Here is a 17703-nt window from a genome sequence, read left to right as displayed (position 1 = left end):
TCTCACTTGAGCTCATTTTCAGTGGAACAGAACAGAACAAAATAATAAAATTATTAAAATAATAAAAATGTAGGAATGATTAAGGAAAAAAAAAAATTAATAAAAAAAAAATAAAAATTGTAAATTTCACATTCTAAGAACATATAAGTTTATATTTTTGGAAAATAAAACATATCCTGACCAGGAGGGATAATATGCTTCCAATCATATTCTCTCACTTATGTGTTTAGTTACAAATATTTTTCTAAAAAATACAATCCTGTGTTCTGTGAATAAAAAACTCTGGATGTGCCACTAAAAATGTGTTTTTACCACAAAGATGTTCAGTGGTGTAAATGTGTTATTGCTAAGGTGTGTGGGATGAACTTTTTTGCACTGACAATTAACTTAAATTGTTTTGTGCTGTTTGAGGTGACCTTCAGTTGTTGTTGGGTGGAGGGAGCATAAATGGGGGGGCGATAGAGGAAGGGACAGGGACCCTGTCCTTGCTCCTATCGCTACGGGATCAGTGGCCTGGCCTGACCACTTCCACAGCCAGCACCTCAACCTTATCCATCACCACTAGATAGTTATCACACCAGGGATGGAAGACATGTGAGGTGTAAGGGTGATTGTAACAGAAAGGGGGACTTCCTGTCTCAAAAAACACACCCTAATCCAAACAAACAAACAAAAGACAGGGAGGCAGAGACAAACATCTATATTTAAGGATACACAATGCATCTAGCTGTCAGTACATGAGCCCTTAATGACACAACTAATGGCCTCAATCACTCTACAGCCATCGGGACTGAGTGTTACTAAATGTAGTAAGTGCATCTAATAAAATAACACTATGGCTAATTTCTGCTTACTTTTACGATAAAAGCACAACATACACAGCACTATGCCTGAAAAGAGAAAAAGAACATGTTTAACACAGATTATAAAAGGACAAAATCTCACATGACATCACATTATGGTCACAAATGCAAAGCTAGACTAATATTTTCGATACCAGAATGTTGAATGTATTCAGAAAATACAAAATTGGAAATCTTTTAATTACAATTTTCTTTGTGTTTTAGTCAAACTTCTGCCACATCTGTTATGGTCCTAGCTTTCACAATCTTCACCTGCTGTTTCTTTCTGGTAATGGGAGGCAGTTTGGGCCTTAAGTCGCAGGCTCTAGTGGATTTGATCCATAGGGGTTCAAGAGTCCCAGAGAAACTAGGTTCTGCTGGGTCAGACATGTCCCAGAGACAACCCTTAGATCTGGGGGGCAGCCAAGTGGGGGTCTGGTACTTGACCTCCCTCAACAGTAGCTCCATCTCATGAGGGGCTGACCTAAATGGAGAGTTGAAGACCCCTGGGCACTGAAAAAGGAGAGACAGAGAAAGAGGTTAGCACAATATTACCATTAGACACAGATCATTGTTAAAAACCATGTGCAGAAATGGGGCTGATGCATACTTTAAATAACTATGAAAATTATGATTACATTTAGGCAAATGTTGATTTCTTATTCGGAATGACATAAGTGTTTGGTGTTTGAAGATGATAAAAGAAAATTTCTAAAAATGTTTTCTTTATTAGCTTTGCTAAGCAAATCCAACATCTAAAATTCATACCTGTCCTCACAAACTGTTATTTACCATCACATCTGTCACTTACATGACTGTCAACATCTATTTTTCTCTTTTAGAGGCTTCTCCACTTCTTGGAGGTTTTAAGTTACCACTGAGCAAACCACAAAAAAGGTGATTTTATTTTATGTCAGCCATTTCCTGAACACAATATATATTTATAATCCTTGTCTTGAGGTTCAATAATGCCACAATAGTTTTTTGTTTGTTTGTTTGTTTGTTTCTGCAGGTTGTTAAATGTTTCTTCATAATAATAACTTACAAATAACACGACAAAAGTGCAAACTTTGACCAAAAAAAGGCCAGTTGTCCAAACAAAGATCACCAAAGATCCAAGATCTTGCCATTTAAGCAATGTGACATTAAAAGTACTGTGTCTTTCAAGAACACAGCCCACTTCAAACTGACTGCTTCTAAAACTTTGTGTACAACAAATAAGACACTGACTATTTACTACTTACTGACTGACTGATTGGTGGATGAGTGGATGGATAAAATGAAAAATTATAAAGCTGCACATGCCAATATGGCAACTTCTGAATCTTCACTGCTGTACATGAATTTTAACATAAACAAAACTTTGCCTCATCAGTTTTAAAATTAGGTAGAGATAAGCCACAGTCAATAATTATTCAAATCACAGTGATCTTCCTGCCTGTGTGTTAATTACCAGAACAAAGCTTTGAGTCAGAGGACTCTGTATCTACTTTATATGCTAATAACACTGCTTGCTATTTAAGCCACTCTAAAGGATTGGGACAACAGAGAAAAAAGAGAGGGAGGCCATAAGTGGGAAATTGTACTAACTACATCAACTAAAACATTAATCTTTAAAAATTTAAAGGTAATCTAGTTATTAAGTAAATGTTTTATTATCAGATAAAATAATGTTTGATGTAATGCTAAGTGCTGGCAAAGGATAAGAAAGAAATTGTAGCTTCAACCAGAAAATAGCACATTTCTTTCCACCCAACCATCCATGCAAACATACACGCAATATACGAAATATGTAGCTTAAATTCTTTAAAGAAAGGGGCAGCAACTGGTGGAAGAGCAGTAAATGTTGAAAAGTTATTGTGACCACTCAACCACAACTTAATGAATTACTCAGAAAAAAAAACACAAAGATGCTTACAGTATGTAGAAACAAATGGATAATACAACTGCAGCAGTGTTTTTCAAAAAAAAAAAAAAACCCTGCAGATCAGCCTGTGAGAGGAATCAGCTAAAATGACTAACATTTTAAAACAGGAGCTGTTACTCACTAAAACCACAGTTAATATTTATTGTTTAAGCAAAGGTAACTTCAACATCAACTTTACAACATTTTTTAATTTTGTAGTGTTTTATTAGCAAATAATTGAAAACTAATTTATGTACAAGATAAAAAAATAGGAACATGTTGTTCTGAATGTTGAGAAAAGTGCACTGCTTTAAATGTTTCTGTAATCACCAGTGCAACTAGAGAACAACATGAAAGATCAAAATAAAATAAAAGTCAAGCCTTGACAACATCTATATTTTTCTTCAACCAGAATTTAAGTAACTTTCTTCAGCTCCATCCTTTCTTCCAAATAAAACAACTATTTTCTCTGAAAAGAAAGAGGCAGTAACAACATAATGCTGAACTTGAGACAGTTCAGAAAGCAGAGGATACATTCATGTTAGCTTTTTCCTTTTAAGGTTTCTGTTTGAGGAATTTAGGACTGCCTAACACTAATAACGAGACTGCTGCAATAACATAAACACATGTTCAGACATAAATCACACAACTTTGAAAGACACACACACAACCCCCCCACCTCAGGCACACGCACACACTCACAACCACGCATACACACCCACACACACACACACAAAAGTACCAAGCTAGCTATGAGAAGAGCAATGATGTTGACCCCAAGAACACAGCATCTCTGTCTCTGTCAGAGGGACTTGGGGCCTTTTGGTAAGCTGTGTGTGACTATCGGTATGTGTGTGTGTGTGAGTGGGTGTGTGTGGGCTAGGATCCTAAAAGTGAGGAAGGATGAACTGTGTAGGAGAGCCATCTATTCACAGCTGACAAGGTCAGAGTTACTAAGGTAAAGGTACCTCTACCATATGCAGAGAAAGAGTGAAGGTATACAGTATATATATATATATATATATATATATATACTGTATACCTTCACTGGTGTAACCAATTGAAAAACATCTTTATTGAATTCAAATTTTTATCACATCTTGAATTTAAAAAACTGATGTGTATGGGTTAACAAAACTAAGAAAACTATTGGATACCTGCAGGAAATAGTTAGTAATTTAGGTGATGAGAATGCTGGCTGCAAAGGAATGAAGGAGAGAGAGAAGGAAAGAAAGATACAAAAAAAGTGAGAAGTGTGGTGGTGCTGAATCAACAGTGACCAGTGTGCTTTGTCTTCATTATGATCCCAGTGGGGAGTCACAGAGATTTGTAGATGCCACACACACACACACATACACGTGCACCTGTGCCCAGGGAAGCACTAAAATACTCCACTCAGCACATCAGAAGAGCCATGAGGACACACACTTACTCATGTGTGCACACACTCAACTTAACTCCACACAGCCCACTTTTGTTGACAAAATGAAAGAAAGGAAGACTTTTTTTCCCCCTCACTGTAGCCAGTCTCTAGAGGACCTCCCTAATACTTATTGCTTGTCTCAAGTCATATGATTCCCAGAACATTTGACTTTCAGGTGCATATGAAGGCATAAGTGAAAAGGTGAAATGTAAAGTATTATTGTTCTTTTGTAGAAAAAAGTTGAAAGGAAAATAATTTGTCAACATTTCTTTACATTTAAGTGAGAAGCAGATGACCCTTACGATAAACGTGAAACCTTAAATAATATCACACAGTCATTGGTTCATAGTGCCGCAACCAATGAAAACTTAAAAGTTATATGCACAGAAATGCTGTAGTTAAGTAAAAAATTAACACAATTCTATTAATTAATTATTTAACTAAATTTCAAAATATATATGAAAACTCCACACAAAATATTTTATATGCAACAAACGGCATCAATAATAAATGTAAAGTGTCTGGTCAGTGAGTTACTTAGCCAGATTGATGAATCACTTGATTCCTATTTCTCCTTTAGAATTCTAATATGTATTCTTTTCACATAAATGTAGTTAGGAATGAATTTCAATGTAGTTTTGAAAATGGACCAATACAAATAACACGTTTCAGGTATTTTTTTACACCAACCTGCTTCGTGCTGATGAGGTGGTGTAACCGATGAGCTTTGTAGACTCTGGCTGTCTGCTCTTTTACCATCTTCAGACATTCTCTCTCTCGTCTTTGGACTTCCTGGATCTCATCAAGCTCCCTCCTACAGGAAACACAAAATATTCACAAAAACTGCAAATTTACTTCCATTCAAGATATGTTTCCAAGTATTAGGGATCATAGCTAAATACAAAGACAAAAGCAGTAATGAAATAATTTTAACAGAAAAATAAATAAATCTTACCTTAGTGATGATTTTATCTAAAATCTAAGTTTAGTCTGTCTTGTCAATAGATATATATTTTAATGTTCTACTTGCATTCAATTGATATTTTAATAAATCATAAAAAAATACAAACACTAATAATATTGTGATAAATAAAACAAATCAAAATCTATTAATCTTATCTTATAACAGTACATAATTTTAAATCTAATTTACTTCCTTTACAAGGTTTCAAATTATACATAAAAAATAGTTTTCTATCCTCAAACATTCAAATACAGCAAGTTAGTTAAATGACAACATTTTAAATGTTTGATATTTTTTCAGAACAAATTAACAAATTATGTTACAAATTATTTGGAGAATTGGTTGATTTGTGCAAAATGTAAACCCAGTTTAAAGCATTTTTGAATGTCTGACGAATCCCCAAAGTGTCCTTCAAAGTAACAAAACCCAAACCACACAAAAAGCCCAATCACACTGACACACATGAAAAGGCAAATAAACTGTGGGATAAAAACAAGGGAATGAGACTGCTTGGCAGGACAAAAAAAAGAAAAAAAAAAGCATGAGAGTATATAAGTGGGAGGATGATGGATATATTTCATCACCACAGCCAGAACAGGCATGTCTGTGACATCTGTTTAGCGAAGCTGGCTAAATGGGATGCATTAAAACCCCATACACAGTTTTTTCATTCCACAATCACAGCCTTATTGTTACAAGAGAGTAATAACTTAAAAGGGGAATTGGAAACAATTACTAAAACACACACGCCATGATAATTTGAAGAGACGCCCACAAAACTAAGAGTAAAACCAATCTATTTCCACAAGCGCAATACCAATAAGAGTTTAGACATAGATCATCAACAATCGCGCATTTTTTTTTCCTTTTCCTATCTCTTCCTTTTCTCCCTAATTCCTCTCTGCTGTTTCTTTCCCAAGCCAACTTCTGTTTTCAATTACAAGCTTCCACACCTGAATTAGGATATTCAAAGTGTGCCTGTAATGTGAGGTTAACACATTCTGCTGCTGCTGACATTTAAAAAGGAATTACAATGCGGTCCCATTGCCTTTGCATTCTCATTCCTTCCAGAGCACCAGATTAAATTACAAAATAAATGAAATATGCAGAGCTCCGTGTGTGCATGGGTGCAGTGAGAAGAGGAACAAGTCTGAAGGTGTGTGTTTATGTAATATTAAGCACAACAATTTAATACAGTGGAGTTATATGTGAGAGTATAAATATTGAGGTTACCTGGCCTCTATTTGTCTACCAAGCTAACAGGGATATTACCTATTAATGTAAAATATAAACTTGTGGTTTACTGTGAGACCCTTTAGTTCACAAACCAACTGGTGCATGTGTGTGTACGTCTGTTCATATATGCATTAATATTTCCTCACAGAACACCAATGTGTCATACTGAATGTATGTACATACATCTGTCAGTGTGCATGTGTGTTTGTTGTTGGTCCAGCTGAATAGGTGACCTTTGCTTCCCTGCCCCCACTCCCAGTGTTATTAATTGCTGTGTAGTGGACAAAAGCCAAACAGATTTGTAACGGCTGAAGGCATCTCGATCTGTGTCGACCCAACCAGCCGCCACAACATACAACTCTCATTAGCCCTGTTCGGCAAGCGGCACATGCCCTCTGTGTGTGTGTGTGTGACTGGATATGTGTGTCACTAACTTTGGTTCTGGTTTGTAACGTTTCTCAGTTATAATGCCCAAGTATATTTTGATTTCAAATAAATCAAGAACACCGATAACACCTCCTTCGGTTGTTTTGATTCAATATATGGTTAAATGCTAACTTAGAACTCAAGTTATTCAGAATATTTTTTTAATTAGCTTTCCATCTATCCATTCATTCACTCATTCTTTTTCAAGTGCTTATCTAAGGTCAGGTTGCATAGCCTTGTGATGGGATGACAGTCCTATGTCCACGTTGTATGCCATCTTTTGCCCAATGGAGATATGCACCAGCTTCCTGTGGACCTGCACAGAAAGTGGCTATGGATGGATGGATGGATGGATGGATGGATGGATGTCAGGAAGAAAGGCCCTCTCCCCAGTAACACTCTATGGCTCATCCTGGGGAATACTGAGTCATTCCAATGCCAGAGAGGATATATAATCCCTCCAATGGGTTCTGGGTCTGCCCCAGGATCTCTTACAAGAAGGGCATGCCCAAAACACCTTCAAAGACAGGTAACTAGGGTGCCTCCAGATTAACAAAATTCTCTTTATTTGTCATTAAACAGAAGGTTTAGAAGTAAAATGTAAATGAAAGTCTGTATTTGTTATCATTGGAAACAAATACTTAGGGTACAGCAGTCAGCCACAGCATCATGACCATTTGCTTTATATTGAAAAGAACATCTGGTGGTGTCTCAGGGTGTCTGGTATAATGACATTAGCAATAGATCTTTTGAGCCCTGTGAATTGTGGGCTGGGCTTTCGGTCGGTTGGCCTTACATTCCAAGTATGCCATCAGATTGGTATCTGAGGAGAGTGGGGCCCAGTGAACAACCCAGGCATGTTGGGCTCTATATGGCAATCCTAAACAGTATTTGCAGGAGGTTACTTACAGCATTTTCATTTTAACAACATTATCAAAACATATGAATTACAGTAAGGTTAGTTTTACACATTATGAAATACTTTTGATAATCCATACGCATTATAATATTCAGACACCCATAACCTTCTTAACATGCCACATAGGGTGATGCAAGAACTCTGACTATAAATTACTTCTCTGATGGCTGCTGAACTGTCACTGAATCACTGAAACCCTGGCTGACATTGTCACCCCAGACTTTTAACTTATTTAAATGGCTAATATAGTACAGCTAAATTTTTTTTTACATTTTCTTTAATAATTCACTCTCTGGTTCACAACAGAGTGTCAAGGACTGATAGAATATCAGAGAATGAGGCACTGTAGAACAGCAGGCCAAACCTTTGGTCATCCAGGCCAACATAAGAGCAGCTAATTGGACCGGTTCTAAATATTTAAAGGAGGCTTGACCTGATTGGCTGATTTAATTGCTTCAATTGAATGATTCAGTAGTTAGCAAAGAGGGGCTATTCAGTCAGTCAATTTAGACTGTGACACTAAATGTATTGAACCTTTAACAGCTTAAAATGCAGTCTTTAAGTTTAAGTGACTAAGTGATGAATTTATACTGCTTGTTTGCATTGTTTTATTCCCACAGTACACTCTCACAAACATATACTGATAATACAAATAGATTTAAAATGAGGGAATGAACCTGTCTGCACCCAAAGTAGATCAGAAAGAAAAAAATGCAAAAAATTTATATATATATATACTGACACACAGAAGCAAAAAGTGAACACAGGGCAGGCCTGCTCAATCTCCATCATGGCAGCTCTTCTTTCATGAATGTCCTTGGAAGGGACACAAGTGAGAGAGGAATGGAGAGGGCTGAAGTAAAGAAAGACAAAAGAAAAAAGCATGAAGAGAAAGGGAGACACTGCAACATCAAAAAGGAATACAAAAGGAAAGTGTTGCTCATCTTCATAGCAGTCCATAAGTTCTTCCTCAGTCTTGTATTTCTTACTTGCAGGTACATTGTGTTGTTGCAACAACACCAAGAGAATTATTTATATTATTATGGCAGTAATAATTACCCAGCTGTTTGCTATAGATAGAGAAATAATTCATGTAGTCAACAGGCCATGTTAGTAGCAGCAGCGATGACACTTGCACATTTAGTAAATATGCAAAGTGTGGTTGCCCTGCTTTCCTAATTGCCCCCATCGTCCCGCTGCATGCCCTTATTAAAGCCCGGGAACTTTAAGTGTCACCCTGACAAAGTGATAAATTGTTAGGGTATCAAGGAAAACTGTGGCAGAGTGGGGACTGTGCTGGGGTCTTGACTTCATTAGGATATGCAGAAGGAGAGAAAGGATGAATGAAGATGGACACGGAAGCACAGTGAACCTGTGGCACCGAGAGGGAGGGAAAGATAAAGAGTTAAATAGATTAAGATAGAGAGGAGGAAAGAGAGAGGCGAGATTTAGAGATTAAGGGATGGGGGGGGAGAAGAGGCAGCGGACAGAGGAGTATGGTGTAAGTGGCAGGGATTAGTTGGATGCTGTACCTAATGAAATGGCACAGATGGTTTTGTGCTGAGGAAATCTGTCATTAGAAAAAAAAGAGACTGAAATAGAGACTATGAGTGTGAACGGACAGAAGGTTTGCCAATGGGTGTACTAGTCCTGTATCATTACCATGCACAATGAATCAACATTCACTCAATGGACACCATTAATCCAGCACTCAATACTATGTTCAATGGTTTGAATATACAGACACACTTACGATAGGAAGGAACATTCTAGTGGATTAAATAGCAGACATTTGCAGGGTGAGTGATCAGGCAGTGAGCAATCGGAGGGTTAAAGAGCTAACGCAAAAGGGATATTTTAAATAAGTGAAGGAACACCGTTAATTGATTATGACCCCGGCAGTACTGAATAAACATGAGATTAACTGGAGTGAACGTGACCTAAACACCTCGCAACGAATGAGAAAATGTGTATACGTGTGTGTTTTGGTAAGACAAGTCAAGGTATTGCACATTTTTTTAATGCAATCGACTTGAGCTCAACTGCTTGTTTTTTTTATTCCTTTTCAAATTCAAAAAAATCTACCACTTAAATATCATTTTTTTTAAATTATAATGTAATAATGTACTGTCTAAAATGTGGTATAACTATTCTCTGATATTAAACAAAAGCTCAACTTGATTATGTTATCATAAGCTGAATAATGTCAGTCATTGGGATGAAGTGTCAGTATACCTTACAGGGTAGTGCATGTGATATAGCAGCCTTAGGTTTAACACCCTAGTCTCTCTTTACTCTAAAAGAAGTGGGGGAAGGGGTGGGGGAAGCGAGGAGGAAAGTCAGTGATCCACAGAGAACTTCAACAAATTTACATTTAATTTTAGCAAAAGCCTAAAGATATTTTCTGGTAAAATGTATTTAGAACATTAAACATATGACTGATTAGCTAAACGTAATTTTTTTTTTTTGGTCAAAAATAAAATATGGCATTTTCGTAGCTCTCAGCCCCGAAGCACAGAATGTTTTATTAATGTACAAGCTGCAGTTCAGATCAGAGGCTAATTTTTAATTTCTTCACATTGTTCACGTCTTTCTCTCTTAGCCTTGAGCATTTTAAAGAACTCCTTGCTCTCCCTCTTCTGTCCCCTCTAACTCTACATGACTCAGACTCTTTTATTCCCCCCACTTTCCATTTCCTGCTGCTCTGGTCTTATCATATTTTATGAAATGGATACAGGTTTTCACTTCCTCTTTACTCATTAGGTCAGTACTTCTGACCCAAGTACTTTATATCTGGAAACTTGTTTAAACACTGCAAAACTTCAGTGCTACAGAAAACTATGTATCATGTAAACTTTTCATTAAAAAAAGCTTTTCTTTTTAATTCATATGAAGGACTTTTTTATAGATGTACCTCATAAGTTCATTGTTTATGAGGAGTCTCTCCAAGTATTTTTTCCGTGCATAGAAGTCATGAATGTACTTCCTGACAAAGAATCCTCTCCACCTCCGCTGAATCTGTAAAGCAGCAAAAAAGGTTATTTTCAGAACATTGCATACACCAAGATGACTTATGAAAGCATAACATATGAGCAAATTACTACAGCCAAATACTGAAGAAACATTTTTAAAATTATTGTTTTACATAAAATATATTGATAAAGGAGCAATCCAAGGTTGGACTAAAAACTGTCGCAACTCTATATATTTAACCATTTCAGTCACACTGATTGAGGTGGCTGCAGATTAACTAGCACATACACCCCCACACACCAGTAGACCATTTTAAAGCAATGGCGGATGTCCTTCAGACTAATTAGGAGATTAAAACAATGGCAGGTAAAAGAATAATTATGCTATGAGAAGAAGGAAGAGAGGAGAGATGGAGGAATGGAGGATGGGGAAAAACAACAATGAGCAAAATGAGAATTAGCATTGATCTGCCAGTCAATAGATAATTTTAAATAAAGTAATTGGCGCCACCCAAGTTCTTGCTGACCTTTGTAGACTAGTGAAATCAATGCTGTTGAATCTAATACAAATCCGAGGTGCAGCATGTAAACACTGGTTTCTATTACGGCCTTAATACATTATCTTCTGTTATCTACCACACCGTGATAAAGACATGAGGAGGAGAGAGATAAAAGAATAGAGTCAAAATTGATTCAAAAAGAAATGCCACAAGGGGATCCTAAGATGATTGTTTCTCCATTCTCTTCATTTAAACAATACTTCTTTAGTAAAAGAATACAAACGTCCTTGGCTTTGTTTTTTTTCTATTACAAAGTGACTCTACTGGGTTTATTTTCTATTCAGATCCTTCAAGAAAAATCTTCAGTGGCTGGCATCATAAACAGAACAAGGACAGTTTCAGGTGCTGAATGTGTACTCACAAAACTTTTATTTTTTTATGAGATTTGTGACTTTAAAATCACAATCACTCTGTAATCATTTAGGAACATAAAATCTGCATTTTCCTAGGGCAAACTCTACTTCTGAGCCAAAAGCCTTAGTCTAGGGCAGTGGGATAAAATTGGGGCAACTGAAAAGAAAAAAAAAGAAAAAAAAAATCGCAGTCAAACAGAATGTACTCACCACAGCACAGCTTCGATAGGCTCATATGGGAATGAAACCCAAGCCTTTCTTGCACTAAGCCACAGATCTTTTTCCCATATTTTTTTACTAAACAACTAACATTGTTTCCTATCAGAAATAAAAAGAATGTTATACGAATATGGAGCTTCTAGGAAATGAACACTAAAAGCCTTTCTCCTCCAACTTCAGCAGCAGCTGCTTTATGAATCACGATGACATCAACTATAAAGTTTTATCCCGTGAACTAAACAGCTGAAACATCTATTTTTGAATTGTTTTATTTTTTTCCCCAGTATGATTTTAATGAAACAACCTTGTGGTCAGGTTCATTCGTTTAACCTGCAATAAAATGTAAAACCCAAAACCCCCAATTTTCCCCACCAATATGAAAATACGATAGCCATCTTTATACATCTGGACCATGACATACTCTCAATAAAAAAATGTGGATTTTTTGTTGTTGTTGCTCTATAACACCTTTAAATGATTATTCCAAAATGAGACTGAATGCCAAAAAGTAAATATTATATGGAACTGTGAAAACAAATTTCTAGGCAACATTTCTATGTAAAAGTGCCAAAACATCAATCAGAGACTACAGTGTTGTAATTTAAGAGGGGAAAATTAAAAACTGCTGAAAGAGTAAAGAAACCCTTTAATAAAACAAAGTTTGGAATTTTATAAAGAATAGTGAATATTATTATGGCATGATTATGGCATGATTTATATTATTGTTTAATACTGGCTTTCCAAATATATATTGGTATATGATTAGAATGTTTTTATGGTTTGTCTAGCTTCAGCTCTGTTGTTTACAATACTTTTAGCATGGTCTGAATCATAATAATATTTATTTTATGGAAAATGAGAGAGAAAATTGCATGCACATCTTAAATATATATATTTTTTCTCTTCTCTGGCACAGATTCCGGTCAAACACAGTGATTAAACTTTGTTACTTATTGTGGACGCAGCCGCTGAAAAATCTCAAAATAGCTGCCCCTAAATAGAATTTGTCCATAGCAAAATTTTAAAGTAAATGTATCAAAGTAGGGTTTTACTCTTTTGAGCCTGCCTAAGGAAAAAAATAGTATTGAAGTCACTCTTCCACAAGAAAAAAAATCTATGGTCGGTTCAAATGTTTGCAGAAGTTTTTGTTATGTGCTTTTGAAAACATGGTTCCTAAAGGGGTTTAAATTGTAGTTGGAACTCAAGTAACAAATAAGAATTTATGCAAGCAATCTTTCCAAACACATATGATCATATTTTTTTTATTCAGAGAGTTTCATATAATGTTAGTATGAGGTAGAGAAACAAGCCAAATCAAAATATGAGCTGTCTATTTTAAATTGTAGAAAATGTGTGAATGGGTTGCCAGAAATATTTGGGGACACATGTAAGTAAAATCAGTGTCTGGAAAACAATTTCACAATTTTGGATTTTTATAATATTGGTTCTACTATAAAAAAAAAATCCAACTTCTTTTAATAGTTAATGTTGCATAAACTGTTATCATGTGTTCAAAAGTAAGAAATAAGAAAAAAAGATCTCAACTGGACATGTAGTGTAACAAAATAGTATGCCAAAGTGTTTAAAAGACTGCTATTTATGGGGACTCCCACTCGCCGCACACACAGAGCAACAGAGTGTCCCCCCACCACGACACTACATTTGCTAATATAAGACACTGTGGTGATATTTACCCTGACTGCCATCTCTTCGTAGAAATTCATCTTCATGATAAAATATGCCGCCTGTGAACACAAAGGAAAAGATGCCGTTACATCTTGTCTCCCGGCCCTCTGATCTGTCCACAGCAGGCATCAAAGATAAAGAGCTCTTTATACATAATACATTGCACAGAGACAGCACAGATAGGGCCATAGTAAAGGAGAGGGTGGAGGGAGGAGTGTGGGGTGGGGGTGGGGGTGTAGAAACAGAAAGAGGGGAAGCAAGAGAGAGGATAGGAATAAGAAAAAATTAAGAGGATGGAGGGAGAGAGGAAGAGAAAAAGTGGTTAGTGGGACTTTGTATCAAGGGGAGGACAGTACTCTCTTAATATACTAACACAGACAAGGGCCAAGAAAATCTATGGTAGTCAAGCAGCGCACTAATGGAGATGTATGACGGCCAAACGCTCTCCTCTGGATTTCATAATCAATGACAGCCCTGCCACAAAAGAGACTAACAAAGGGCCAGAGAATATTCAGCGACACACTAAACAAGCCATCACACAGACAAAACGTGCCAGCCGACCACTGGGGGCACATTTCAGAAGCAAACTAAAGTGTTGGCTATAAAAGGGATTCATATTTCAACACGTCTTTTTCAATAAAGACAAGGAAGAGAGGAAAGACAGGGAGGAGAAGAAAGACAAAGACTTGAAAGGAGATTGTAAATTCAGCTTGATGTTTTGTGAAGAAGCTTTGTGCAAGTCACATCACACATGATAAGGTCCGCGAGACAGAGGAAGACAGACGGAGAGCGATAGAGGAGGCGAAGCGTGGAATTTCTCTGAGCTAATTCAAAATAGTGCTCTGTGGCAATTTTTGAGTGATTCAAATTAGCGCTCATCTGTTTCCAAATAAGACCAAACAGCCTCATTTTAGCCCATATGTGTGTTGTGACACATCCTTCACCGTTTATTTTAACACCCATCGCCCCCCCTCCTTTTCATTTCTTGAACGCCTCCCAAACGACGGCTGGCAGTTATGCTTTAGCAAACAGTCAATTTACAGGCATGATAAATAGCTTGTTGTGATACGTTTACAAAACTCAATCCAGGGGAAAATTATACGTGAGGGCGCTGGGTATTGGATCCGGTATCAACAATCTGTTCAATTAAGAAGCAGTTGGAGGCAATATGCTGAAAATGGGGGCTTGTTTTACTAAAGCACACACATACACAATCATCATGTACACAACTCTTTTCTTACATCCATTTCTCACGACACTCTTACTAAATGCATCCCTGGAATTGCGACAGAGATGGAATTCCTTATCATATTCCATCATATTTGCTAAGTGTTAATTTCCAAATGCGTAATGAGTGAATTATATTTCTTAAGGTCAGAGGCAGGAACTTAGGAATATGGCAATTGAATTCTAATGCATGCTATCATAACATAATCAATATATCTGTAGCTTTTCTAGGCTCTAACTTACCTTCACCATTTGTCTGACGCATGCCCTTGCTGTGAAGCCCCGCCATATCTTCTGTATAATGACTGCTTTCTTGTGCAAATGGCTGTGAAAAAAAAAAAAAACATTGGGGAGAGGATTGGGTGAGCATATTTTTAACAGTTGAACAAAATGAAGCATTGACAAGTTGCTCAAATATACAAAATACACACACACACATATATATATATATATGGAAAAATTAAATGATAAATGTATCTGTTTGATTATAAGCTATTTTCTTTAAGTTCAGGAGTAATTCATAAAAAGAGAAAAATATAAATAAACATAAGAAAGAACTAAGATCCAAATGGTAAATAAAAAGAGCAGAATTTGTTTAATTGAATTACATTTTTTTCAAAATAACTGGTGTTTACAAAACCATGCGTTACAGAAAATAAAAAGAAAAATTTTCTGCAAACAGTTTTACTCTGCAAAAGGACTTAAAAGGTCAGGCAAACATTACACTTTCAAGTAGACTCTCACAAAGACACACGAACATGGAAGCTCCTTGCTCTTCCAGGCTTTTCAATCATGCCAGATGAGCCTTTCACCCCTTTAGTCAGCTGTGCACATTTGTATTCATCTTCAAACATACTCTAAATGCAAGTCCACTGTGATTCTCGGCCACCAATGAGGCCATCAATTTCCAAAAGGCCATTTATATGCCCAGAAAATCAATGCTTATAGTGGGGATAGCACAACCTCAGAGTTGCACTTAGGCAGCTAAAATTGTTGCTAATTATCCACTTATCGCATTGATCAATTAACTAAAGTAATCTGAATTAACCTACTGTCTGGAAGTTTGTCTGCTGACCCTGCAGAATGGTGCCGGGGTCACAGTATCTGTAGAAACACAGAAGATATAGACACATACATTTCTCTCTCTGTGTGAAAAGAGCTCAGAGTCCAAGCTACAATTATTCCTTGAGGCCATTTGCAAAGCTCCAGAAGTGGGATAATTATAGGAGTGAGCCAATATCAGCGTTTCCCTTGAAATTAACTCTCAGAGCCCTGCCTGACAGTTTTACAGCCTCATGGGAAGACCAGATCAAGGTTTACTTAGTGTGTTCGTGTGTGTTTGTTTGGGTTTTTTGTGTGTGTAAGTCAAAAAGTCTCATTTCGTGTTTAAAAATAAACTCTCCCTGCACACAGACATTTACCTGAGGTATGCTCGCACCTTGCAGGCTCGGAACCAGCTCTGAATTCGGATGACGGCCCGGGTCTCTCTCTGTCTGTTCTCCTCGGCTTCTCTGAAGTGCATTGACAGAATATTAAACCTCAAGTTTAATAGGTAAGTTATGTAACTGTAACGTTTTATAATGTAAACCACGCAAACAATATCCGCAGGAAAAAGGGGTGGTGCTTCCCTTTAGCGCTTTCACTGACTGTGCACACTCTTCCTGGTGACTTTCACGATCATTTTTAACTGAACCAAACATGATGTGTCCGTTGGTAAAGCGTCAAACACTGATTAATATCGAAAACATTTACGTGAGGAAACGTGACGCCAACGTTAGTTCACTAAGCTAACGTGTCAGACAGGCAAATTAATAGGTTGCCAAAAAAAAAAAACAACAAAGAGCACGATAACAGTCAGAGCCGTCTTTTTAAAGCATTTCAAAAAAAAAAAAAAAAAAACACACCTGTTTCTGTAGAAGTATTTCTTCCTGAACTCTTCTTCTGCACTTTTTATTTTCATGAGCTCCGCCATGTTGACACAGACGTAAGTTTACCGGTTGTCTTGACAACACTAGTGCGTCCGGTAGTTGAGTTGCGTTCAAAGCTTGTAGGAAAAAAGATTTTTATGTATATGTTGTAACAAAACAAATATACAAACTTTCAACTGAGGCTGCGAAGAATTTAAATGCACAATGTTTTTATTAATGTTTTTGTTACACTCTGAAGTTATAGCACCCACTCGTATTTGAATGTTCAGGTTAATATTTTACACTTTGCAAACATACTTATGTTGATACAGTAAACATTTTACAACACTAAAAGACTGGGTCAGCATGAGCTATAGTAACTAGTTTCCAAAACTAATACAGTAAAAATAATAGGTAAGAGTGCAAAATCACAGAATAGGCTTAAAAATGTAATTTCTCCAGATGCAGATTGTGGTTGTGGATGTGTGTATTGATCTGATAGCTGTCTCACCTCTTCCATCCATCCCTTCATTTATTTCCTTCATTTCCTGACGTTATCGTCCTCCATCAAACAGTTATCAGTTTAAGTCTCCCCTGCTCTCCCTTCCCTACTTCCTCTCATCTTTACTCCACTTCTCCTCAGTCATATTCTCCTGTCAAAATGATCAACTCAGCAGAGTGTACGTGTGTGTTTGTAGGTGCAATTTTGTATCTCTGCAAGCAAAGATGCCTGTCTGGCTGTTGGTCAGAGGCATCTCAGTATTACAGATTACTCCTTGGAGACAGGGAAATGACAAATACTGGAAGTGAATGAGTATCTGTCTGCTTGAATGCTTTTTCATGTCTGTGTATCGGCATGCCTGGTTCTCTAGCCAGAGAGTAAGCTTGTTTGAGATTCTTTCTTCTGTCTCTGTCTTTCTCTGCGGCCAATTTGCTGTCTGAGGGCCACCACAGTGGTGAAAAGCAGTAGGAAGATGTCCCAGGTTTAGAGTAATGGCTCCAGGGTCGAACCCATGGTTCCCCAGTCCATCCATCGAATGGAGGTAGGTGAACGGCCACCCTG

At 37.0% G+C, this 17703-nt stretch overlaps 1 protein-coding gene across 4 annotated transcripts; it reads right to left on the bottom strand.

Moving 5' to 3' along the window:
- Window positions 1-685: 685 nt before the first annotated feature.
- spata17 (spermatogenesis associated 17) lies at window positions 686-17610 on the bottom strand. Of its 4 annotated transcripts, XM_037979664.1 has the most exons (8): window positions 16638-17591; window positions 16155-16244; window positions 14977-15058; window positions 13515-13565; window positions 10631-10734; window positions 4862-4985; window positions 1116-1355; window positions 686-890 (listed from the first exon to the last, which is right to left on the bottom strand). In XM_037979664.1, the coding sequence occupies exons 1-8, from the start codon at window positions 16703-16705 to the stop codon at window positions 885-887; spliced, it is 765 nt and encodes a 254-aa protein (XP_037835592.1). In that variant the 5' UTR covers window positions 16706-17591; the 3' UTR covers window positions 686-884. The 4 variants fall into 4 exon arrangements, with proteins under 4 accessions (XP_037835592.1, XP_024862235.1, XP_024862236.1 ...); XM_025006467.2 differs by having other exon boundaries at window positions 686-1355; window positions 16638-17590; XM_025006468.2 differs by lacking the exons at window positions 16155-16244; window positions 16638-17591 and adding an exon at window positions 15786-16122 and having other exon boundaries at window positions 686-1355.
- Between the last annotated feature and the right edge of the window lie 93 nt (window positions 17611-17703).

The sequence above is a fragment of the Kryptolebias marmoratus genome, linkage group LG15, assembly GCF_001649575.2.
Source record: "Kryptolebias marmoratus isolate JLee-2015 linkage group LG15, ASM164957v2, whole genome shotgun sequence".
Classification (NCBI taxonomy): Eukaryota; Metazoa; Chordata; class Actinopteri; order Cyprinodontiformes; family Rivulidae; genus Kryptolebias; species Kryptolebias marmoratus.
Note: the sequence above shows the minus strand (reverse complement) of the source record. Positions and strands in the feature narration are given on the sequence as shown.

Coding starts and splice junctions, on each gene's coding strand:
- spata17 (XM_025006467.2), bottom strand. CDS start 16,705: ATGGCGGAGCTCATGAAAATAAAAAGTGCAGAAGAAGAGTTCAGGAAG. Junction 16,245..16,637: donor AAATACTTCTACAGAAACAG/GTGTGTTTTTTT, acceptor AATGCACTTCAG/AGAAGCCGAGGAGAACAGAC. Junction 15,059..16,154: donor AAGGTGCGAGCATACCTCAG/GTAAATGTCTGT, acceptor TTTTTTTCACAG/CCATTTGCACAAGAAAGCAG.